Source organism: Centroberyx gerrardi, chromosome 3 (assembly GCF_048128805.1).
Source record: "Centroberyx gerrardi isolate f3 chromosome 3, fCenGer3.hap1.cur.20231027, whole genome shotgun sequence".
Lineage (NCBI taxonomy): Eukaryota > Metazoa > Chordata > Actinopteri > Beryciformes > Berycidae > Centroberyx > Centroberyx gerrardi.
The window spans coordinates 6,201,139-6,226,729 of record NC_135999.1 but is presented as its reverse complement, the minus strand read 5'-3'; the positions used below and the strand labels follow the sequence as shown (position 1 = coordinate 6,226,729).

The following is a 25,591-nucleotide window of genomic DNA, read 5'->3' as shown; positions in this document are numbered from 1 at the left end:
TGATTAAAAATCATCAAGATCAAACTGATTCTGGATTAGGGATTAAATCCTGGATTAGAAAATCTATATAATTCTGATCAAGATTAAACATTTTGTCAAACTGGGCCCAGAGTGCAGGGGTGGAAGTACTGTTACTCTGTTAATACAAAAGTCACATTGGTAAACCTACACTAGTTTCGTCAACACTAAGAACAGAAAGGCCATATTGGAATTTGCAGAAGTACAAAGATGTGCTAGAAGAGTTCCGAAACCAGGTTTTTTATGGTCAGACGAGGTGAAGAGAAACCTTTTCTCAAAGTGAAGTGTGGAGAAAAAAGAGGAACTGCACATGATCCTCAGCCCAGCACCTCATCTGCATGGAGGAAGCAGGCTGGGGACGCACCACTGCTCTTTACTGATGATGTCAGTGATGATGACAACATGATGAATTCTCAAGAATACAGAAGGATCTTGAGTAAAGTGGAAACCTTTAAATATGTCCATCTCCTGATTTCATCCTATTCAGCATCAGAAATTCCCACAATCAAGCACCAACTGAAAGAGAAGCAGTTAAGACTTGGCTCAACTGAACTTTACGCAGCTTTGTGCTCACTGTAAATTGAGGGAATAAACACAAAAACATGATTCCAACATGGTTAAACATGTATGCAAAAGGTAATAAAAGCTGACAAAAATAGGCTACAATTTTCACGTGTGCAGCAAAAATAACCAATTCTACTTCACTCATCAAACCAAGGAACAGGACATCAGCCACATGGTTTAATTCAGATTTATTTGTAATTTTGTAGACAAAAGCAAAATTGTAGTGTTTCATTCCAAAATGCTATAAATCAATTTTGGATAGTTACCTGAATTTCGATTCTAAATATTAAAAGAAAACGCAGATGATTGCATTCTCTAAAATGTTACTATTTTGTAAGTATTGTAAAGGGTTTAAGATTGCTAATAAACATTAAGCATGAATTTCACTTTCATGCCAGCAATCGGTGTCACATTTTCAAATGCTGGGTATTTAATTTTGGAATGAAACTGTACAGTTGTTTGGTTGCATGTAAAATTGATAACAATTTTTTTTTTTTTAAAAAGGTCACAGTTTAAATGGCACACTTAATCACATAAAAACAAGACATTATGAAGACGTAAAATATTCACAGACATATAAAACACAGTATTTACAAAAAAGTGTGTAAGAGCTCATCAGTGGCTGTTGATGTTAAAACTTGATTTTAGCACATTTTTTTTCATATATGGAGTTTACAATTTCCAGGATAAAGTTTTTAAAAACAGGTGCTGTTTTTGTCCACACCAAAAGTCAATGAAACTAATCACTTCAGATTAATCATATACTTTTGATAAGGTGTTTTGGTGTACTCGCTTCGATGGAGTGGGGCCACAGATACAATCTAAGCCTGTTCACAAAGCCTGAGAATAGAGTACCAGTCAATGAAAACGGGTTAGGACGGGATATTTTGGTGTGTGATAACTTCAGCAACACAAATAGTGAAGATAAGGATTCATTTGGCACTGAACTCGGTTAAAGATGCTGGTGCTGCCAAAAGTTACATAAACACAGCCACACAGATTAGAGGAATGCAAATGTGTGTATCTGGCATTTTCACTACACATAAAATTCAGCAAGTGCAAAAGAGTCAAGTGAAGATCATGTGAAGTGCGGAAGCATGCAGTGCACTTTCTCTGTGGTTTGCATAGGAGGGGGGAACTGAAATTTGCCTAAAAAGTCTCATGTGGAAATGGTCAACCTCGACAAGTCAGCTGCTACATTTTGGTCTTAACACACATGACCGTCTGCGCTAAATTATGTATATTTAAGCTGGAAATTAGCGGTCTTCTTGCCTGATATCAGACAGAATTGTCAACTCGTTACACTCCATTTCCATCTTCAGTCTGACATTGCCTCCACTCTAACCGATTTCCGTGGGGGAGGGGGATTCGATTTTCCCTAATCAGTCACTAGAGACCAACGTATCCGCCTGAATCTAACGTCATTTTAAGTCGACACTGATGCGAAAAAAACATCTCCCCTTTGAATAAATGCCTTCAAAGCAGAGTGCTGTTGGGATTTCAAAGTAATTGGTACTTTTAATCGATTTAGAACAGCCTCGATAGCAGCGTCTACCTTGTCTACAGCGGTCGCCATTGTTGCCATTACTCCTCCTTGGTTCCGGCGCACAGCTTGACAACAGCTTGACAGCGGCGTTAGTCCCACCCGTGGCGCTGATTGGCTAATCGTTAGTCCCCCCCCGGCGCTCATTGGACCGATCATTTTTCAACCGAGAGAAACCGCTGTTTCATGTCATGATGCCACACCAGAAGCAGTCAACTCAGTGGAGTGGGCGGATTCAAAGGTCTGGACCCAGGCAACCGGTCTTCTAAATCTGTGCCCGAATTCTAAATTACCCTCAACGCCTTCAAAAGACTAAAGGATAATGTTCAGCAAATCATGGCGAGTCGCGGGACAACTGGACCGTGAAAACAGCAAAAATGAATGAAATCGGTTTCACCCGCTGCTTCATCATTGTCAGTGCTACCAAAGCTTTCCCTATCCCCGACTGCATTGTCTCCTTTCCCTGGAAGTACTCGTCATTAGAGATGAGCTGTCTGTGACATTCCTGGAGATGATAGTAAACCTGAAACAACAAGATCAGGCAAGAGGGGAGGTCACTTCCAAGAGCTACAGTGAAGTAGTGTCTGCGAGCCACACACATATGACTAAGCTTTCCTTGCAATAATACCAAAAAACTGATGTATTGTTGGTCCATAAGGATCCCAAACTTGCTGTTAAATTCAGTGTTAGGAGACAGTGTTGTTCACATATCACTAATAAACCGATATGGAGTTGAGACTTAGAGGACCGGCAGGTTGCCGGTTCCATCGCTGCTTCACAGCCAGTCAAAAGCCTGGTTTCGTTTTGGACTGAATTTCAGAGCGTTCACTTATCGAGCTTAAGTCCATAAAGAATTCCTGGCAGGTTCCTCTGATAAATCACAGTGATACAGGTAATATTCTGCTTATATACACCACACGTTTGCAAAAAGGAGAGTGCTGGAATTTGAGAGAATGGCGAAATGATTCCTGTTAAACGAGGAAGTGTTCCTTTTCAAAGCTTCGCCGTAAATGAGTTAGTGTCTCATGTCAGTTATGATCATTTCCCGGTGTGTCTGTGGGAGAAGACAGAGAGAGAGAGGGAGATTTTAGATTTGATTTTAGATTTGATATTTTATCGTAAACAATGAGATATGGTATAATGAACTCGGGCCTTACCTTCTTGGAAGCATGGCTCCATCTCTTGACGACCACCTGCGAAAAAAAAAGACTTCAATGTCAAAGCCTGTATTAAACCTCACGGTAGACAGATAAAGTTCAAATGAATCTCTTAACGAAGCCATTTACTGTCACACACAATATGAGCAACAATAAAACAATAGAGGCGTACCTTTCTCGGCGTCTTGGTCATGCATATGAATTTCGTGACTGTCACCTGCAATGAAATAAAAGAGTTGCATGTTTTACCGGGAGAAACTTTGTGTTGTAGATTCTTGTTCAGAGGGATTAACTGTTTCATAGAAAAAGAAGAGTGAGAGAAGACATGTTTTCCCCTCAGATGTAAAACCATCACCCTGTGTGAGACGATTAAGACGCAAGCAAGAGCAGAATCCCCAAGAGAAGAGAAGAATGCCCAAGGCTAGGTTTGACATGAGGCAAATTTAATTACAATGACTCAAAGACTTGTGATGAATCACCAATAACCAAGCCCAGTGTGCGTCAAGCCCTGGGCAAATACTAGTTGAGTACATTTTGAATTGTTTATAAAACCACAAGGAGGTGTTATTTACCTCAACCTAAGACTGTCCATTTTTGAGAGAGTTGGCGACAAATTCAAATATTTCAAATCAGTTTCTATTTGTCCAGTCGACATTCCACTGTACTTCAAACCCAATGCAAAGTATGATATACACATGATGAGACATGATGAGACATGATACCCAGTTAGGGCAGACAGAGAGAGAAGGGGGTCAATGACCTGCATGTGCTTCAATCAAATCCTTGAGCAAAGTGTCGGAACTTGGCAGAAGTACATGCTTGAACAGGTTTTGGAGTGAGAACAGAAACTTAATTGTGGTGAGAGTGATCGTGGTTTCCAGTTTTACAAGCCCAAAGTATGCACTGCTTGTTTGTTGTTTCAGGCTATTGATCATTTCAAGTCATTTCATCAATAAAGAACTGACTTTTAAAAATATTCAATAACATGCAGGGATGTCAATAATACATTCCAGCAAAAGATGGAACACTTTAGTTAATTAAATGCATTTCTACAGAAACATTAACCAAACACCACTAATGAAACTGCAGGTGTGAAAGAGTTAGTCACTGTTTCATGCTGCTTCAAATATTAAAAGACGTACTCATAAGAGGTGCTGCAGAGAACCTTCGGGCCTCTGTCAAGAAAATGACAGAAAATAACTATCAGATTACACACTCACTGTAAGGATGACGGACATTTACATGTGCTTGCTCCATCAATCTTAGTACCAACTTGTAGAAAAACATTTTCATTCAGCTACAGTGTTTGAGTTGTGTAGGCTACAGTGTACAATGGCTAAAACTCTTGAGCCACGTTAATAATAACAAAGAATTTACTTCCTCTTGGCCTGAATAAAATGGCTGCCTGCCAAATGCACAGAGCGGCTCTACCGGTTTTTCGTCTCCCACTTGATCTCGGTCTCAACTTTCACCCAGCATATGGTGATTTCCCTGTAGTTCTTTTTTCCTTTACTAAAAGGAACCATATCATCATGGAATATTACAGGAATATTATAGTAGCACCCAAGGAGATAAACAATACCATAAAGTATAATAAGGCCATAATTCACTGTTGAGCAACACAGACACACTGTAAATCCCTATGGGAGGATGATAGTGATTTCTCATTAGGGAAACTGGGGATCTGCTAAACAGCTACAGACAGCATTATGTTATGAAATACCTTCCGTACTTACGTTGAGAGCGCCTTTTAAGAAACAGCACCAGCACCAACAGGAGTCCCACGATCAACGAGCCGATGACAACCACAGGAGCCACGATTTTGGATATGGGTGAGACTGTCGTTGGTCCAGGATCTAAACAAATCGTAAATAAAAACGGAATAAGGGTTATATGACATAATTAATTTCTTCCTAGTAAAAGCATAAAATATCAGTACAGATCAGAGGTGTGACCAAGTCAACTTTGCTCGAGTCCCAAGTCAGTCTCAAGTCTCAAGTGTTGAGGCACAAGTCTCAAGTCAAGTCTCAAGTCTAAATGTAGAACACCAAGTCAAGTCCATGTCATTAATGTCAAGTTTCAAGTCTAAATGTAGAACAGCAAGTCAAGTCAGAACAAATCAAGAGTCCAGCATCAATTTAATATCTTAAAGAAAACTAAATATGTAGGACTTTTCAATGGAATATGGTTTTAATAGGATAAAAACTTGGTAAGAGCATTATGAGTTTGATTTCTATAATCAGTTTCAACTTCAATAAATGTAATCATTCCAATTGCATTCCAACCAGTCGTCTGCTGGAACAAATCTCATCACTTTCAATCTAAGTCATTTACACAAACACAAGATCTTTTGTCAGGACTTTAGAAACCTTTTCAAGTCATCAAAGTACAAGTCAAAGTCAAGTCCCAAGTCAGCAGAACCCAAGTCAAGTCAAGTCTCAAGCAATTAAAACTGTGACTCGAGTCCAAGTCATGTGACTCAAGTACCCATCACTGGTACATATTAACATGAGAGGTATGTGTACTGGCGGGAGGTCTCTCCTAAAATACTTGGCGCCATCTGCATTCACTTCCTCTTGTTGCTCCCAGAAGTGTCTGAACAGTTTGCATAGCAGCAGCACTGAGTAATCCCTTGTCCTTGTGGAGAAGGAAGGGAAGCCATGGTAAACAAGATGGCCGGGACCAAATGAACTCCTGCTATTGGCAGGCAGCACTGAGACTGCAAAGCTGTGGGAAAGGAAGCTAATAGCTGAGATATGGTGGTTGTGAGGTCTTCTCCACCAATGAGATTGAGTTGCTGACTATTACAAGGTCCATGAGATGAAAGGCACTGCCCAATTTTATAGATTCATTAGGCATGGGCCATCATGCACCGGTTGTTTTCATGTTTCCCGATGCTTATTATTTTGATTTTTTGAGGAAGATCTAACTTCAGATTTGGAAGACATGTTGCAGCCTGGCTACAGCATTGAGTTGTGTATCAAAGCAGCTCAGATAATGCTGTTTACTTTGGCCATGGGATAAAAGAAACACAAAAACACAATGTGGGACAACAAAGCTATCTCCAGTGCATTCATTTATGTCTGGCTCCTGCGTTTCGCGTGACAACCGAGTGCCTGAAAACACTTTCACTTTTCTTCCTGCAAAGTCTCAAGTGCGGCGCTCAGCAACATGTACCTTTAAACTGCTCGGAGTATGGGATATCAAACGTGACCTCCCCCTCTTGGGTTCCGGTGGCGTTGTGCACGGAGCAGGTGTACTTGAAGAAAACGGAGCCTCGCAGCAGAGTCAGCTTACTGGAGAGGCTAAACAGACCGTCCTCCGTCTGCTTCACCTCCGGCTCAGAGCTGCGTGTCCAGTCTTCGTTGTGCTCGTCGGACCAGCGGAGTTCACCTTTGGGGTAACCGCCGTCGGAGTTGCAGAAAAGTGTCACGTCTGTGTTTTGCGGAATATTCGCAGCAGGTTGGGAGCGCACAGTGGGCGTGTTGTATTTGGCTGTGAAGAGAAAATGAAAAATAAACATGGTCATAAAGCTGAACATTGCACCCGGACTTTGGCTTGATCACGGCATTACACAGTATTATGAGGCAATTTGATAATGAAATGAAAATGTCTGACTAATGTGGAGACCCAGCAATTGATTGACATGCATTTTGTGGCAAACAGGCTAAATGAAAAGAAGGAACTGACTGGTACGGCCGTGTCTTTATGTGTGATTTCTGCGTCATAGTGAAACAGAAAGTCAACAGTGAGCTAGCTGGCAAGTCTACAAGGGGAATACCGGCCAGAAAAATACCCTAATCTCTAGACAATCATCCTGCCTTTCATACTGACCATTTGAACCTTGTCCTACACCATTCTCTGTGAAGCTGACAAGCAGGACTGCCCGCTGGAACAGATCCAACCTGGCTTGGGGTTTAGCTTTGGAAACAAGGTGGTATTCCCTTGACAGGCTGAAATGTCCTTGGTTTGGCTCTCACCTGTGACACTGAGGCTGGTGGAGGTGGAGTGACTGCCGCTGTCGGTCATCACGCTGCACTCATAGCTTCCACTGTCCGTCGTCTTAGTAGTGGTGATGAGCAGGGACACATTCATGTGGTTGTTATCCCAGAACGGCTTAGCAAACTGAAAGCGTGGCTCCTGTGTTCTGCTACCTCTGGCAAAAACTGCTAAGGCAACTCCAGCTTTCTTCCAAGTGACCACTAAGATCTTGGCGTCTGCTGCCTCCTGTGCCGTTTTGACCACACAGTCCAGCATCGACTGCTGGCCATACTGTCCGTAGTTGTCAGCCCTGCACTCCACGTTTATAAAGGCTGCAGACAGAAATATAGTCAGAAAAAAAAAGAGATTAGATCAGTGGCATAGCAGCATGTCGCGTGTTAGATTCTCATCTGCAGATTATGGCAAAACTTACAGAAAGCGTTTCCGGCGTTGATGCAGAGGACAGCCAGAAACAACAGGCGGGTACCGAATGAGGCCATGTTCTCTGTCCTGCAACAACACATCACACAAAGTCACATGGGGACTGGATTGTTTACAACTCAGTACAATCCTCACCATCCTGCTTGTGCGTGCACACACACGCACACACAGTTTTCAACTTGCACTCTTCAACATGTACAAGCTTGACAGTGGCAGGGTGCCAAAGAAAAGTTCCAATCTTTTTCCACACGTCACTATTTGCCCACCCCAGCTATATTATATTAGTAAGGTTCAGTTCTAATAAAGGCCAATGCTTCTTGTCAGTCTTTTTTTATTAAATATGGATCATGACTCACTGTTGGCTACCAGCAGGTAATTCGCAGAACTAATTAGCAAGTGAACACAGACCGATTTTATTGGTCAACAACCAGCATCAAAATAAACTAATCTGTTCCATATCAAGGGACGATTTTTTTTTTTTCAGACTCAAAAAGCTTGACTTACAATAAATATCAGGGTGAAAGGAATTCACTGGCTCTCTGCTGGTTTTAGTGTTCACTAACAGCAGGCTTTGTTTGTTTTAACTGTTACCATGCTGTTGCAGTACTTGCTTATCCTGGACTGCCTGTAGGTCATCTGGCTCTCTTGTCCCAGAAACCCTCTGTCTGTATGGAAGTTTCTCAACTGCTGAAAGCTTTGTAGGCACTCACTGCGTGCGTGTTTGGGCCATTTTGTTAGAAACTAAGTATTTACAGAACTAGTATTTATTTACAGAGGAAATTTGGCATTTGTGACCATGCAATTGTGATCAAGCTTCTTTTCTCAGTTCCTGAATATTTGACATTTTGGAGATAATGTGGTTTTCACATAACAGAAGCGATTATGTTGACTGAATGGCTCACAGTGGAAAGAAGTCCATTCTATTTTTGGATTAACCTTAAAGACGAATGTATGCCACGTCGTACTTCACTCTGGAAACTCACAGGACACATTTATAGGCACCCACTTGGAGTGGGACGCAACCACAGAATACTGTTTTGTGCTTGTGTGTATGTGTGTCTGTGTGCGTTTACTTAAACTTTCACTTCCAACTTCTGCTTTAAAACAACCAGCCCACTACACAGAAACACACAAGGGATAATACTGACAGGCAAATTCTACTCAACTTCTCCACTTCACACCACTTGAATAGTTGCCACATCGGCTAACGTTAGTTAATAAGCAACATCCTCTCTGACCTTCTCGTGTTTCCAGGTACTGTTGGAAATGACAGACCTGAACAGAATGTGAAAGTGAACACAACGTGAAATTGCAGGCTATTATAGTTACTGCTTTAAGTCCCGCGCTTAGAAATGGAAGAATTAAGACATCAACACACAAACCCACGTTACAAAAGTCAGTTTTCTTCCGACAAGCCGTGACTAAGCAACTGAACTAACGCTGCCTCCCTGTGCTGTCGGAAATATCGCAATTACGAAGCGAGCGCACATGAACGACAATCAATGTGCTGTATTTTGTATAGATTGTAGTATTAATAAGAAACCAGCGACCAAACCAACCAAAAGGATAAATCAGAATTGAATGAAAATATGATTTGTTCTGTCTCGTTTATTGTGACCAGTAAACATTGTTTAACCAAGCATAAAGAATCATACAAATCATACAATGCAGCTGGTTGAACACACGGGTGGTTGAACACTGGTTCTTTTGCATAGCTTCCTTCTTCCTCATTGAAAATAGACACTCAAACGTTCAGTCACATTGTTGAAATCCACTTTGAGCTTTTTAGAAATTGAAAAAGCGCCCGTGTGTCTATGGAGTTAAGACTTCCTTCACGGTTTTGAATGAGTTGCATTCGCTCTCAGTATGCAAGCAACTGTAAATGCTTTGCAAGGGACAACTTGACGCCGTTCGAATTAATCACAAAGTAGGACTTGGGAGTTTAGGAGCTTACGAGGCGCCCTGAAGGCGGCATAACCGCTTAGTGCCTGTGCGAAGCTAACGCACAGTCCTCCATTTCCCCCACCGCAACAGGCTTTTTCTTCTGTCGTTTCAACATCATAAAAAATATGGCAATTAACGTTTCACTGAACGTGTATAACTACATTTAATTTAAAAAAAAATAAAAACAATTAAAAAAAAACACATGCCCTTAACTAGGCAGTCATCCGACCACACAGGCTATTTACCATATGTTGCAACAAGGCAATGGGTCTAAAGCAGAAACATACCAGTGCTGAACTAAAATAATAATAAAGTAACATCACACTGACCGTACACGCTCCTCTCCAAGGCAGCTGCAACTTCTCTTGTTCGACGGTGACGGATCGTGTGTGGCAGCAGTCAGTTGATCCTGGAGGCTTTGAAATACTTTCGGTTTCGGTATGACTCGTTGACCAATGCGGCGACGGCACGCTGTAGGTTATACAGCCTACTTCTATTTCAGGTGATATAGGGGTAGCCTATATAGATGTTGTTGTTTTTTCTCGCGTACTGAAATGGAAAGTTGTTTAGATTAAACCCACTTTAAACTCAAGATACCCGCCTGTTTTAGATTGACAGAAATCTTGATGCGGTATATTGCACACATCATGGATATACCAAACTAAACGTTAAGATAGGGTGTATTGTGTGTATTCGAGGTAGTTTGCCTTATGATCACCACTGCAGATGGTTCAGACTTTTTTTTTTTTACCACGACATCACTTAGTCAGATAATAATCACAGTTTCCATGGTCAAAAATGACTTTTAATGCTCATTTCCATTTGTGCCAATTCTTGAATTCAAATTCCTACAGTGACTTTACATCCAGCAACAAGTCAGACTGAGTATAGGATGCAAACAGACACGTGTTGCACCTTAAAGCACCCGACTCCAAAGACATTGCTGACACCACCGGGGTTACATTTCAAGTACTGCTTGATACAACTGATTGACCTGTTGGTTTTCTTGCATGACAGCTGGCTGACACAGCATCAGACCCGTGACACAACATGACAGAAGTGGGAAAGAGTAGGGATTCCGGTCTGGAAAACCTTAAGATACTAAATCGCATCAAATGTACAAAAAGACTGTGTTACATATATTTCCAGTGAGCAGGAACAAAAGGCCATAGTAACAATGTATAAGGGGAAAAGAACAGACATAAATAGGCTGAGCTGTCATAAGGTCACTTGTCAAATCGAGGCTGGGTTTGCCAGAAACATTGGAGCGTCAAGACCGACGACATTCCACTGACTTACTGGAATCAAAAGTATCTTAGTGCTACTGCTAAGATGTATTTTGGGAAACCCAACCCTGTTTGATGTTGTAGCCTAACACACAAAACAGGCACACTTTGCTTGAGAGTAAATTTTACCTATAAAAACACATGGCACTCAAAACCGGCACTGGGGTTACAATATCCTAAGGGCAATGGCTACAATATAAAAAAAGTCTAATTCCAATTCTCTGTTTCTTGACATGGGACCTACAGTATTCATCTGAAGACAAATGTTTGCATCCTTCAGAGTACAATGACAGTTAATTTATTTGGCTCCTATGTGGATAATAATACTGTAATCAGTAGAAAGATTCCAACTTCATGCAACAACAATACATCATTTATCCCACAAAAAAAAAAGAATTTAGTCCAGCGTAACCAGCTTTAAATAAAAAAAAATTAAAAAAGTCCTTCACAGTAATTTTTGTTCTCACATTCATACATCACAGACCAGATGTGCATGCAGGTTGGCCAAAATTGAACACGGTGCAAAAGCGACAACTCACTTCATATCCATTTTTCTTTGCTTTTTTTTTTTTTGCGTTTTGTTTTTAAACTGGTCACATAATCGATGAGAGCTTGTGCCGTCACAATACGGTTGGGGGATATTTAGGGTTAGTTGATATGAGAGACAAACGGTGTGGACCTTGTGCCCTCTCCAGCAGGTGGAACGCACTGCAGGGGCAAAAGGCAGGCTTTGAATCGGATACATAAAGATACATAAAGTGCTTCTGTCAAACGAAAACAGTACAAAACAGTTTGTTTGTTTTTTTTTTTAAAAAAAGGAGGTATCAAAACAATGCACTTGGGGATGGGGAGGAGAATGGTGTTGGGTGGACACCGGATGGGGTTCCTGGGGTACAGATGAATTGGGGGGAGGAGGGAGGAGGGGGGGGTCCTGGTGTTAAAAGGAAAAAAAAACAAAACATGAAGATGATGAGTTCAGAGAGAAGTGGAGGTACGGAGGGGGGGCAAGTTGGCCGGGTGACTCAGCCCAGGATGAGGCTGGACTTGCCCCCCGGGGGGTTCCTACGGCCAGAGGCCTGTCCTGCGGCGGGATCCTCGGCCGGGGGGGCTCCTCCCTCCTCCTTCTGCTCTGGGACGACTTCGGGCTCGGCGGCAATGCTGTTGTCTGAACACAGGCAGGAGAGAGACAGATGACTCAGAGGGCAGTTTGTTAAAAAAATAAAAATAAATGACAAGGGAATGGTAAGGGAGGTACAGATTGATGACTGTTGGTCCCTCCCTATCCCAATATTGGAGGATGTGTTTAAGATTAGTGGTTCCCACACCAACCCCACCACACACAAACACATACACACACAAAGAAGTCCAAACACAAAAATCTGTACACCCTTAAAAATATGATACATATTTTGTGCGCATTGCAACATTTTAAATAACTTTTCTCAAAAGTGCCAATAAATAGGCTACATGGTCATGCACTATCTAATTAAAACAGTGTGATGTGATCAGAATAAAAACACAAGTCCTTACCAGCATCGCCTACATAGTTGTTTCCATCCTAAGGGAACATGAAGATAAGAGCTTGTTATCAGAACACAGCAGGGAGGCAAAGTTAAACATTAACAGCTTTGAATTATCAACCAAACAATTGTTCCAACTCCACTAATATAGCTATTAGGTAATAGAAATCAAATACTGAACAAATAACAATAATAATGAAATCTTCAAACGGGCCCATATTTGAGCAGCCTTCACAGATAAACGAATGGAAATTGTGTATTGTGTCATCACAGTCTTGACGGACAACTGCTCAAGTCCTGAATGATAAAATCAAACTTGGCATTTAAGTCAGAAGTGAAGCATTTGCTACTGAAATGCCATTTGGTAGCGTCCCCTTCCTGTGCTTGTTGACACACAGGCTGCCTTTGTGGGACGAGTCAAGGGAAGATTAAGAGAAAAAGAAAGGGCGGTTTGGATTCCAAACAGTAACCCCAGCTCATCTTTTGCGCCCCTCCTACTGAGTGATCGGTTCAATTCATTGGGGGACACAGAACGGAGGCTATGGAGGCCCGGTCTTACTGCGGCGGGGGCCTCTGCGGAGTGGTTGGTGGTGTTGTTCCCTCCTCTCCTCAGGGGGGCGGAGGACTCGCCACACAGGACCCCCGTGGGCTTCCCACCTGGAGGAACAAGGAGATGTGAGACGATTTACGGGATAGGGAAAAAAAACTATTTCTACTATAAAAGTGTATTACCATATGTTTTTTTTCAGATTTTTCTCTAATTTTTGCTTTTTGTCCTAGTGAAATACTGAATAGTTTTCAGCCTCTAGGCCTCTGATAATTTAATCAGTGGAAAGAAGGAAGAACCTATGCTGCTGCTGCATTGAAATACTTGTGCTGCTAGTGGCAACAGGTGAGTAAGCACCTAAGTCATCAAGCATACACCTATGATTTCTTGACATGTGATAGCTTATCTTGTTACAAGATAAGGGTTATCTTACTTGTGACAAGCTATGTCTGGCTGTGGCAATTATAAGAAGAATCTGTTAAACACAGTGCTGCGTTGGAATTTTAATGTTTATGCAGGCTGTGTGCTTTTACATGATGAGCCGCTGTTAGTAGAGAGTAGAGCTGGGCGATATATCGATATAATATCAATATTGCGATATCAGACTAGAGATCCTCTGGGATTTTGGTTATCGTAATATCGTGATATAGCTTAAATATTGTCTTTTCCTGGTCTTAAAGGCTGTGGTACAGTTATCTTTTACAGTAAGAACATCTTCTGAACTTATTTAACTGTTCTAGAGTGAAATGAACAGTGAATGGCTTGACCTGCTTCACCATCATATCCCCATTAGCCTACTAATGATTGTTTTTCAAAATTTTCTTGTGTAAATATCTTCTGAAAGCACCAATATTCACCCCCAAAATATCGTCCCATTATCGATATCGAGGTATTGGGTCAAAAATATTGTGATATTTGATTTTGTCAATATCGCCCAGCTCTAGTAGGGAGTCTGGGTAAAATGCATCATGTCAATCGCCACACTGTTGAAAATACGGCCACCAGAAAACCTGATTGGTACATCCCTACTTCACACTATTTCAAGTCAGGTGTACAGGTAGTAGATACACGTGCATATTCAGACACACTTGCACATACGCACACACATACATGCACACACACACAAAGAAGGCACAAAAAGAAAAACTAAATTTTTCATGCAAGGGACTTGGCGCTGGTGTATTCAGACAAACAAAAGTAAAAGGAAATTCAAGCACAAACTGTGCAGCTGCAACATTTAAGCTTTCAATTTGAGACATTCTTTCAGTATCGGCCAGACATGTCTGCCTGGTCGTATCAACATTCTTTCTCTGCATCAACATGGCTATGTTTTCAGTAAACTTAAAGGGTAACTTCGGTATTTTCCAAGCTGGACCCTATTTTCCCATCTTTTTGTGTCTAAGTGACTAAAGGGGACAACTATTTTTGAAATAGGTCCAGTATTGAGCGAGATCGCTTTAGCCGGCAGCCGCGAAACGGGCTGCAATGTAATCCGACGGGGCAAAACGCACCGTCAATGTACGTCCACTAAAAGTTCTTGTTTTTGCCACTGACAGGCTCAGATTGTTATTATAAGTGTCTGACAACATTATGGAAAGGACCCTACAGAGAGATGAAACGTTTTTCTTTACCTTTCGCTTGATCCGGTCTGTGTGTAACCAAGTCTCGCTCAAGTCTCGCGAGAGTTGAGTTGTTGCAGGAAGTTACAAACAGACCGAATTGGGGGAGTTGGCTACAATCCGTCTAAACAACGGAAGCACCAAATTATCCTATCAGCTAGTAAATCAGGTGCAAGGACAGTAAGTTTGACTCCTTGTCCAAAGCATGGATTTTCCCCAACAATTATTTAGTTTGAAAGGAAACAGAGTCCAGTCCACAGGAAACAGACAAGTAGGCAACAAGAGCAAAGGACAACAATCTCATGGGAGGAACAACCGAGTCCTGAACTCTCCCGCTGCAATGCGCTGACCCCCGAGATGAAGTTTCATTTTCACACTAAATGTCATTCTCACAATGTGCTCTGTTCACAGTAATGTTAAATTTCTTAGGCTTTTAATTTGTGTATCTGCTGACTCATGCCCTCGCTGGTGGCATTTTATTGTGGCACTTGTCAATAGTCCGTCTGTAGCTCAGGACAAATGACGCACGTTATGATTTAGATATAATAAGGAAATCACACAGAAATTATATGCAAGTACTTCCGCATGATTACGTTGCTACGATGCATAGTGAAAGGATAAACTTTTGAGTTATTTTCACTATCATTGTGGTGCTGAAATGAACTGTTGGAATTTAGTTTATTAGTGTGCACAAATCATATGGGGGAGGAGGAAATGTCTTAAATACTTTGGGGATTTTTTAACTGCTAACATTTCTGTCCCGCGCACAACCTTCCCACAAGAGCTGTACATCCATCCTCTGCCAGTTCAGCTGTCTGAGGCTGTGGGAGGGAGCAGATGTTCTTAGGTCATCCCAGAAGTATGTCCCTGTCCCATGATGTACACAAGACCAGAAGGGAGGAGGCAGGAGAGTCAATATCGGTGGTGCAACACACAGAATTGTCTCTGCTAGCCAGGACTTAAATGTGCCGTGGACTGTGTGGCTTCCAGCCAGCGTCTCCACTGTCTGTGGAACCTGACAAAACCTGGCTGGACCACAGCTTAAGGCTTAGGTCACACCGGATGATTTTTGCGCTGATTAGAAGCCTGACTGGACCGTTCTGACCTTCGGGGTGAGCCTCGGCTAGTCGGGGCAGATCTGGGGGCGCTCAGGACAGGCGTTGGGTGAATAAAGGGTTTGGGACGTGGGACTTTGATCCCTTCGACGTGTTACATTTCATTGAGCCCGGTCTGGGTGGGCTCACGTAGCGTGAACTGGTTCAAGACTCGCCACGGCCGAAATGTGAGAGCAATCCTGGCAAGAGCCGATGGAAGTTTAGCTTAAGGGGGAAGAGAAAGAGAATGAGCCAGAAGAGAAGCCACTTTTAACAACAGACAGATGAGGGGAAGAATGAGTGAGACAGGAGCGAGCCTGCACCATCAAACCAGCTCCAGACTCACTTCACCGCAGATGCCTTCTGACTTGGATGACCCACAAGCACAGATGCTGTGTTGCTTGTTTCTTGCTTGCTTAAATGAGTTGGTCATTTGAATGTCTGCATACTTTTTTGACCTCCTTATGCCTTTTATTTTTATTTTTTTTACATTGAATGATCATTTTACTGTGACTTGAATGATCATTTGAATGTCTATGTTACTTTTTCTACTTCTTACAAGGTAATACAACGGTGGGAACTTTTGTTTGGCAGTGGCTGAAACATTGCACAATGTACAAGCATACGTGGGCAGTTGAGGGACTTGTGGGAATTGTGAATAAATTAATATGATTAACTGTGGCAAAGAGAAAAACAAGAATTCACTGCTTGCATGTTGGAATACTTAGAATACGCTTTTATGCACCAACAGTGTCCTCTAATCCAGTGGTTCTCAATGTGGGGTCCAGGGACCACCAGGGGCCCTTGAGGGGGTTCCAGGGGGTCCCCAGCAAATTGATGAATTGTTAAACTTCACCATTATTTCATTTAAAAGACGTTAACGCAATTAGAGAATGTAGAAGAATGACTACTTAGATCATAGTTTCACTGCTATCTCTTTACCTACAATACAGATAGTCACGGAACTCTGGACAAAATCATATCTAGCAATACAAATATTCTCAGATTTGGCTCCGAGAGGCAAAATCTCATCAAATGGGGGTCCGTGGCTCTAATGTGGACTACATTAGGGGTCCTTGGTGTGAAAAAGGTTGAGAATCACTGCTCTCATCTTCTTCCCCTGTCGCACACAGCTTTTGTGGGCAAGTATCACACACATATCTGTTGCTGCACTACAAGTGTAAAGGCAGTAAACTTTCTGCACATTGTCTCTCTGTTCAATCCAAATAGTTATCCTACTTCACTGAAATAATTACGACGCCTACAACTAGGGATGCAATGATATATCAGCAGACTATCAGTATCAGGTAAAAGCAATATCTGTCTCGGTCCGATATTATTTTTACTGGAGATATTTGGCCGATTGTAGAATTGGCATTTTTGTGACCTTTTTTTCCAGGTGCGTGTCACTTAATGCAACTGTCAAAATTAGCAACAGAATAAAACTAACATGGTGTTTTGCTTAAAAACCACTTAGTTATCTTGCATGAATATTGGTATTAGCCGATATGGGTGGGAAAATATTAGATATCGGTATTAAAAAAAAACTATCAGTGCATGCCTATCTACAATACACAACATAAAAACACCCAAGAAGATGTGAAACATAGGACGACATAGGACAAAGAATTATTTTTTTCAATTGGCAAAAAAGGACTGGATGACATTGATTAAGATGACAAGTTTACTTTTTTTTTTTTTTTTTAAAAACAAGTGTGGCATTTCCCAACAATGATTTTGTTTGAAAGGAAACAGAGAAGTCCAGTCCACAGAGAACAGAGAAGTAGGCAATAAGGGCAAAGGACAAAAATCTCATGGGGGGAACAACCGAGTCCTGAACTCTCCCGCTGCAATGCGCTGACCCCCGTCACCCACAGCGCAAACACAATATGCTTTGCGAGGAAATTGTTGGAAACGCACATCTTCCAGTACTTTTATTTCTCACTGTGTTCTTAGAAAAATTAAATAAAAAAATAAAAAAGTTAAATGGGCGAATTTAACAGGGTTATTGTGTCTGCTCTTACATTACTTAATCTGCTCGATTGAAAAATGAACATTTAACTATGACAGAAATATTTCAATTCAAAAACAATTAGCAGCAAAGGTGATACAGTTTTATGCAGAAAGAAATTCTTAGAAGTGCATTGATTCTATGAAAATTAGCAGCCTGCATATAGGAATAGGGATAGGGAATCAAGGGACACATTTTCCTGTGGGTTATTCTTGGCTTATAGAGGGACTTGTTGCAAAGCCCAGCACGGGGCAAGAATGACTGGTGGCAAGCGTGCAGCTCCACTAAGCAGACCCTCAGTGGCATCCTTTGTTGCCTTTAGTGTTTTATCAGTAGGTTGGGATTGGGCAAAGATACCTTTTTTTTTGTTATTCTAGCACAAACCCTGTGACATGACAAGGACTTGAGGCAGCTCATATCCTCATGAATATTTTAGGACACCTCAGCCTTGAGAAGATCCCGAATAAGGGAGCAGTCAATAAAAGAAAACCAGTGATTATCGATTGTTGATTGATCGACTGTGGAGAAGGGGGATTAATTGACCATTTGAGCATATAGAATAGTTAAGTGGCACTACATATTTCATGCCAACTCGCTGTGCTTGGAGGTGTAAACAAAGGGGGTTCTGCTTATTTAACGTATTCAGCTGTTTGAGACAGTAGGTAGCAGATCAGTTTGCAGCAACCTTGCTGTAGGGTGAAAACCTTGTATCTCCAAAAAGCCAATTTAAGAAATAAAGAAAAGGATTAATACCCTCATTATCCTTCACTATATGTGTTTTGAATAGGTATTACGGGCTCTGGGGGTCATGAAAGTTACACCACCCATAAATGGAGAGGTAAACTTTCAATCTAAGAGAAAGAATAATAAAATTGGAGTTGCAAGCTTTCATGCTGCAGCAACAAGCTGTAGGCCTAGACTGTGAGTGTGTGGGACGAGGCAGGTTGTACCCGGTGGATTGTTTCTTCGATGAGCATAGGGGTCCTCTGGCTCAGCGAAAACACTGGAGGCCATCTTGTTTTTCCGGACGGGGGGTTTCTCCTCGTCTGTGCCAAAAGAAATGTTGGAGCCGCCACCTGGAGGGCGCAAAACCCTGAAATATGAGGGGTGGAGAACGAGAGAGAGAGAGAGAGAGAGAGAACAGTGCAGATTGGTAAGAATTAAAAAGGTTCTACTCTACATTGTGAGATTTCTTAATGAAAATATAAAAAAATTCTATACACCTAACACCCTTTTACTGCATTGCTTCAAACAGTGCAATGAGTAAATAAGGCGAAATGATGAGGTCACTCGGACTCATTCGATTTCGGCTACGCACACTTAAGTGTGCTAATAAGAAAGTCATTCAACCACTGTGGAGTAACACTGTAAACTTGTAAGTGTATTACTAAATCCACTTTTAAACTGTAGTGTTGCATGACCTGAGAGGAGTGAATGACGTCAATCCAGGAGGAGGCCGCTATCTCCTGATCAATTTAAATGGTGTGTCAGTCATTGTGGGCGTCCTGCTTTGGAAAAGTTGATGCGGTTGACTTAGACAGATTGCTCGATGATTAGCAAATGTCAAAACCACTCTCTCGCTGTAACATTCCCTGAAACAAGCTCATATCTTTGAAAACAGTGCAGTCAACAGTCACTCATTACACCATCTGCCATTGCACGAAACTGACAGCTTTAGCTCCATTTGCGGCCCTCCTCCTCTTCTTGTTTTGTGCCGTACAGCAGTCTCCTCTTGTGGTGTAAAGCAATCCAGCAGATTTCCCATGAGGTGGCGCACAGTATAAAGTGCAGTGTAGAGGCATCATCTTCTCAGCAGTGGTCTCGTTCGGTTACAGTAATTATACCAATGTCACAAAATTAATGTGGTAATGATTTAATGATGTTACAATGCTACACATAACACTCATTAAATAGACTGTATTCCAATTTTTTTTATTAGCACTGGGTTTTTCTATTGCTTTAGCTGTGCCTCTCCTGGCATCACTCTCTCTCTATGATGAAAAAATAGCTCACGGCAATGTCAGCTGTGTGTGTGCCAGCTGTAACATGGCCCTCACATCAGTCTGATTTAATCAAAGGCCATACACAGAGCAGATTAGAGTGGATGTCTAGTACCCCACTGCTCATCTCTCGATAACTGATTTGAAATCCACGGGGCCCCACCCAACTACAACACAAGCTGATGCTGGCTGTCGAATATGACAGATCCAAGTGCCTCACCGTGGACCCGATTGCTAGGTGCAGTTTGGTTTTCAAGCAATAAAGACAAAAAGACTAATGAAATCTGAAGGATGCTAAACACATGCACGCAACCACGAGCCATGCAGCGCCCTAACACTGGGTACCAATGCACCTCGCCTATGCTTGCTAGCTAAGTTGCATCTCCACAAAAGGGAGGCGAGACGTGTGCTAGCTGACGCTGGGAATAGGGGAATGGTCCATCCATCCCGACAAAAACGGGAAGGTGTGGTAGCGGGCTGCATCCTAGCATCATCACTGCACGCTTTTAAACCATCGACGAGATTTTGTAGCGGCTAAATTAACCTCATGGCCAGAGGTCAAAAGGAATATGTCTTTATTATTTTACGTTAACCTACGCAATGTTGAGGTTAGATGATGCTGGAGTTAGCTTGATGGTGGCTAACGGTGCAACAGAACTGTCTGAATGGCGTGTTTTACCTGGAACTGCTTTTGGAACCGGGTTCCATCCCTTGAAATGTCGTGGTCGTCGTCATTTTTGCACAAAGGAGTCGTAAAATATTTATAAATCTGACAAGATAAAATAATTGTCGCGAATTACAGTTTCATAACCAGTATTTCACCACATCATCATTGTCTACCCCAGCCGGTGGCGCTTGCTAATTCATCAACCTGCTGTACTGTCTGGACCAGTGTCAAGCGCGACAGAATGAAAAATAACACTTCCTGCCACGTTTTTCAAAATAAAACCGACTGACAAAAAACGGCTGCGACATTTTTGAGTAATAAAAACTAGCAAAGTGAAAATAAAGAATATATTTAAAGAAGAAACTATATTAGACGACGATGTTGTTCTGTACACTCCAATACTTGTGCAGAAGTGACACATTTTACGATTAATTTTGAAGGCAAAATCGCCCTACTTCCTGTCTTTCTCTGCCTATCTGTGGTTGGTTTGACGCAGCTCATGTCTGGCGACTGGCAGAAACCAACGTGGAGAGGGCGTTTCTGGAGCCCAAGTACCGCCCACGAGTGAGCGGTTCTTTCGTCTCATTGGATCCCGGCATCTCAATCATGTGTGTGATTGGACAACCAGCGTGTCTTCTACAAACACAAAAAACGGCTGACTTCTTCTCAGCATCACAGCCTTTGGATCAGCTCGAGCTAATGTTTTACAAATACACAGGATGTGATGTCAACTATCCATTGTGCTATTTAGGGTGAGCATTGTGTGAAAACTTGGCTTGGATTGGGGTTATCAAATCAAAACAAAAACTAAAGCCACATCACCTCAAGGTTTTACATTGTCTTGCATCTTTGAATGAACAATAAATGTCAACGGTTTCACACGACTTTACACTTTGATCAGCCAGTTTACTGCTCATGCTCAGCAATACAATGCACTTTCAATTTTCATTTTACAATAAACTGACAATATGTGCATGTTCAGACTCCTGAAGTATCCAGCAAACAAACACAAACAGGCACATATGTAAAAAAGACTCAATTTATTCCAATAATACATTTTCATAATAACAACAGATGTCAGTGAATTTAAAACGCAGGCTTACGGGACAGCAACAAAATTCCATCTGAATCAAAACCTCAATGACAAGTATAAAAACAAAAACAAGGACCTAGGAATTTTTCCACACCTTCAAAGAAAAAAAAAAAAAATCATGACGAGTTAGATTTCTTCGGCACATCAGACTCAATGCAGCTCACAAGTTGTCTGCACCCCACAGGTCTAACATAGGTTAACATACAAATGACAGGATGACAAAAATCTATCTACAACAACTGTGCCGCTGCCTGTGAGCATTTTGTAAAAGTATTCCACTGGATGGTATCAACACTGGTCATGAGCATTTAAAGACTGGGCTTAAGAGGTGCGGGGGTGAGAAGGGGAGGTAGGGGCGTTGGGAGGAAACAGTCTTTAAAGAAAAGAGCCTCCGGTTTGCTGTTGGAACACGTCAATCGTGTCTTCGTCCTCCATTTCTAGCTGTAAGAAAAAAGGTTAAATGTCTGTTAGGAGGCTGACTCCCTTAGTCATTTGTGTGTGTGTGTGTGTGAGTGTGTGTGTGGGCATGTTGCGTCATTCAAGTTGCCCTAGGTGCCTAGATCCATTCAATACTCCACCATGGTGTTCCACTACACTGGAAGTCCTCGCCTCACTTGGCACTACTCGGCTCAGTAGCAACAGATTCAATCAGTGTCAAATTTGAAACTGATGTACTTCTTCTACTAGATTCACTACTGTTGAACAGGCAGTGAAAATCATTCTCATTCCAGCTATTAGAAATGCTTTGTGTCCAGATTTGTTAGGGTACAGATTTTAGATTTAATTCAGAAGATTTGGGCATCCATACAGAATATCATGTATGAAGCAATTCCATATGAATACAATTTCCATATCAAATGTGTGAGGTAAATTATAGTGGCTTATAATATTTAAAATGGATAGGCAGATGATCTTGAATGGCATCCACCATACTAATACTTTAGTAGCACTTTTTAGCAACCTCAAGAGTTTGTTATCTAATCCAACTGTACATTTAATAGATAAACCTGTAAACATGATTTTCCCCACCAGGGATACCTTGGCAATTAGATTTTTTGATTACATTTATTTTGCAATTATAGAAATTTTCTTACTGCTGAGAAAGCTCTCTTCTCATTTTTTGGAACGTTCAGTGAGTGATTTGAGAGGAACCTTTACCTTATGCTTTTTTAAATCCTGTTGTCACACCACATAAATAAATATATACATTCAAGGAAATACCACATAACATGAAAAGATGATTTCAAGTCTTAACCCTAATGATCAATTAGACAACTAACCGACCGAGAGGGTGTAGCCCTACACTGTAGCCTTACCTGCGAGGGTGTGTCTGTTTCATTGATGGGCTGACCGTCAAACCGAAACCGTATCTGCCTCATAGACAGCCCCTGTATGGAGAGACAGAGCATTGTAATGTCTGAAATCAGAAAATAACCAATTCTGCCCTGCCTGGGTGTGATGCAGGTCGCAATTATCATACAAATCTATAACATCAGAAAATTGTGATGGGGATATTGCACTACAAAGGCCAGGGGATCCCAAACAACACAGATCGATGCCCTTTAGACCACAGACCCCCATCTGATGGAGGTCCTGTCCCATGGACTCTCCTCTGGGCAGATTTTAGTTGTCTGTCTATACTGTGGGTGGGAAGGTAACTAGGGCTGAGCGATATTAACAAAACGAATATCATAATACTCATAAGAAATTATTTTGTAATAATAATATCTGCTAACATATGCAAAATTCCACGTTTATCAAATTGATGTTCATCGTACTGAACAGTGAACATATAAAGTGTGATGAAATACATTTTCAAATAATATTCCCTAGACAGGTCTCATTTTGTGAGATTTTAATTAGTATTTGTCTTTTATCATTAATTTATACAGAAGAATTGTGTATCATGATAACTCAATATCATTACTATTTCATGACAATATGATTCTATTGAAAGACAATAAACAATAATATTGAATTATTGCCCAGCCTGTGAAATAACAGTAGAGAGCAAAACCTATGCTTCATCTACATTCTCTCCTAGTGAATGAAATAAGAGTGACATTGAACTATTCCTCATTTGGCTAGTCCCAGGGGTCCTGGACCCCAGTTTGGGAACCACTGATTCAAGCCTCTAGCGTGGGTAGAAGTTGAAGATTAATTAAATAAACTGTATTCCAATTTTCCCTAGAGTAATCCCTAATTTTACAATTGCCAACATGTGTCCAGGGCTGTGGAGCAGTCTTACCTGCCGTTCACAATAAGCTTTCATCAGTTTGCTGAGAGGCGTGTGCCTTTTGATCTTGAACTGCACCACTGAGCCATCCTGCCCAGCCACCTTCAGGTTGATGTGCTCATTGTTCTCCGTCTTCACTCCCTCCTGAAGAAAGGAAAACAAAAGGATGCAGAATGGGAAGTTGGTTCTAACCAGTGATGTAGTGGGAAATTACAAAGATTGGTAACCTATGACCTCCAGCGGGTGATCATCATAACGCAAACAACCACTAATACAAACACAAATCATGTATATTTTAAAAGACCCTGTCCTAATATAACTTACAATAAGTCTGATACTAGTTACGAAGATGTATACTATGAATGTACCTGATAATTATTTATTTCAGTCAAAAAAGGAGTGCAAACTCTACTCCGCATATAAAAAGTAGAGTAAACTGAGTTTAGGATGTTTTCCCTGCGCTGGTTGGTAAACACAGAGGGAACTCGGTGTGCCAACAGGAGACAGAGGGGCAGTGCATTAGCGGCGCATTAGCATTTAGCAAACAAAGTTACGATGGCCTACAGTTTCCAATCATGCTAATACACCGCCTGTAGCCTTCTCGGTATAGAAATTAAGACTTGCAAGCACCAAGAAGCCCTCCTATGTTGAGCCAAGGAGAGGTGAGCGTACAGCGTACAACTATTTGATCCTGGATCCGTGTATTCCCTTGAATGGAAACATTTCATTATGGCCCGTTGGCTTTGCGCTGCTGCTCCTCATTCACGTTGCTTTATTGCTTGCTACCTAGAATTAAAATAGTCATGTAGCTCGCTAGTATGGTGAAACTGTGATTAAAAACGTGATAATAAAGTACATTTATGGACCATAGACAATAGTTTTAGTTTTCATTCCCGGCCGGCTCTCAAGCACATTAGCTACGTTAGCTTAGCATGCTAACTTCACTCGTTAGCTTGCTAGCTAACGTGAGCTAGCCCTGGTGCTTGTTGATTTGCTTCTTTACAAATGTGCCATCGATTTAAGAAATACAGGTCCGCATGAGGGTTTTAACAATTCCATCCTCCAGTTCATGCACGTTGAGTCCATATACGCCTAAAACATAAAAACCCCGCACCAAATCCACTCCTCACCTTGGGTTTTTCGTCTGCCATGGCTGCTGCTGTGTCTGCGCTCGTCCTGGTGCGGCTGCGCTGTCTGGCGCGCCACTTCGCGTCGGCTGCAGTGCACACGACTGCGCCAACCTGAACTGAGCGCCTTGGAAATGCATACTATTTCAACTACAGGCTCACATAAAGTCTGCGTTTAGACATGTAAATGTTCTTTAAATATTTTACTGCAGCACTTGCAAGCTAATACCAAAAGTATCTGAGAGTATATGTACAATAACAGTTAATATAGTAAACTTACAGTAGACAATCAAATGTAAATACACCTCAACAATGCTGAGTTTAATATCTAGTGCTGCTGCACTGATATTGGTCTTCAAACACTGAAAAATGAGTAAAAGATATGTGGAATTTGTGATACAAATAGATCCATCTCATTATTTATTCTTCATGCAGAGAAACAGCTTTTCAAAAATATGTAATCAATGACACAAGTCCATTTCGCAATCTAAGACAAATAAATAAAAGTAATAATTTATAAGAAATGTCTGGAGAATCCTCTATATAGCACTAATAGCTCCAGAAAGACAAAAATATGGAGTCACAGTTTTTGAGTAACACATGGTAGGCCTACTGCATTGGATAAACCACCAAGTTTTGATTGTTATACAATACTCCCATTTCCTCAAGGCTCACTCAAAGAAATTAATATTTTCCTAGTTTGATATAGGAAACTCCCATATAAGCCAGGCCTTGTGGTTGGT

General features: G+C 41.4%; 3 protein-coding genes across 4 annotated transcripts; all 3 read right to left on the bottom strand.

Annotated features, from left to right (window-relative positions):
* Positions 1 to 753: 753 nt before the first annotated feature.
* Positions 754 to 10,097, bottom strand: LOC139922406 (butyrophilin subfamily 1 member A1). 2 transcript variants are annotated; one of them, XM_078282684.1, is made up of 9 exons: positions 9,978 to 10,097; positions 7,697 to 7,773; positions 7,263 to 7,595; positions 6,460 to 6,777; positions 5,019 to 5,138; positions 4,425 to 4,457; positions 3,455 to 3,499; positions 3,283 to 3,318; positions 754 to 3,179 (listed from the first exon to the last, which is right to left on the bottom strand). In XM_078282684.1, exons 2-9 carry the CDS (start codon positions 7,761 to 7,763, stop codon positions 3,154 to 3,156), a joined length of 978 nt encoding a protein of 325 aa, XP_078138810.1. In that variant the 5' UTR covers positions 7,764 to 7,773; positions 9,978 to 10,097; the 3' UTR covers positions 754 to 3,153. The 2 variants fall into 2 exon arrangements, with proteins under 2 accessions (XP_078138810.1, XP_078138811.1); XM_078282685.1 differs by lacking the exon at positions 4,425 to 4,457.
* A 343-nt stretch (positions 10,098 to 10,440) lies between these two features.
* On the bottom strand, positions 10,441 to 20,585 carry jpt1a (Jupiter microtubule associated homolog 1a). Its single transcript, XM_071912920.2, has 5 exons — positions 20,405 to 20,585; positions 18,676 to 18,818; positions 13,014 to 13,111; positions 12,465 to 12,492; positions 10,441 to 12,099 (listed from the first exon to the last, which is right to left on the bottom strand). Exons 1-5 carry the CDS (start codon positions 20,458 to 20,460, stop codon positions 11,957 to 11,959), a joined length of 468 nt encoding a protein of 155 aa, XP_071769021.1. The 5' UTR covers positions 20,461 to 20,585; the 3' UTR covers positions 10,441 to 11,956.
* An 828-nt stretch (positions 20,586 to 21,413) lies between these two features.
* sumo2a (small ubiquitin like modifier 2a) lies at positions 21,414 to 24,926 on the bottom strand. Its single transcript, XM_071912911.1, has 4 exons — positions 24,852 to 24,926; positions 23,734 to 23,865; positions 22,802 to 22,873; positions 21,414 to 21,926 (listed from the first exon to the last, which is right to left on the bottom strand). Exons 1-4 carry the CDS (start codon positions 24,870 to 24,872, stop codon positions 21,861 to 21,863), a joined length of 291 nt encoding a protein of 96 aa, XP_071769012.1. The 5' UTR covers positions 24,873 to 24,926; the 3' UTR covers positions 21,414 to 21,860.
* Between the last annotated feature and the right edge of the window lie 665 nt (positions 24,927 to 25,591).

Bases quoted from the DNA above. Each gene is read 5' to 3' on its own strand.
- sumo2a (XM_071912911.1), bottom strand. From the start codon at position 24,872: ATGGCAGACGAAAAACCCAAG. The intron at 23,866-24,851 runs GTGAGGAGTGGA...TCCTTTCTTCAG, and splicing joins TGGCAGACGAAAAACCCAAG to GAGGGAGTGAAGACGGAGAA. The intron at 21,927-22,801 runs GTAAGGCTACAG...TTTTTCTTACAG, and splicing joins AAACAGACACACCCTCGCAG to CTAGAAATGGAGGACGAAGA.
- jpt1a (XM_071912920.2), bottom strand. From the start codon at position 20,460: ATGACGACGACCACGACATTTCAAGGGATGGAACCCGGTTCCAAAAGC. The intron at 12,493-13,013 runs GTAAGACCGGGC...ATGTTCCCTTAG, and splicing joins CCGCAGAGGCCCCCGCCGCA to GATGGAAACAACTATGTAGG. The intron at 12,100-12,464 runs GTAAGGACTTGT...GCCTGTGTTCAG, and splicing joins CAACTATGTAGGCGATGCTG to ACAACAGCATTGCCGCCGAG.
- LOC139922406 (XM_078282684.1), bottom strand. From the start codon at position 7,763: ATGGCCTCATTCGGTACCCGCCTGTTGTTTCTGGCTGTCCTCTGCATC. The intron at 3,500-4,424 runs GTACGTCTTTTA...ATTTCATTGCAG, and splicing joins CTCTGCAGCACCTCTTATGA to GTGACAGTCACGAAATTCAT. The intron at 3,319-3,454 runs GTACGCCTCTAT...TTTTTTTCGCAG, and splicing joins TGACCAAGACGCCGAGAAAG to GTGGTCGTCAAGAGATGGAG.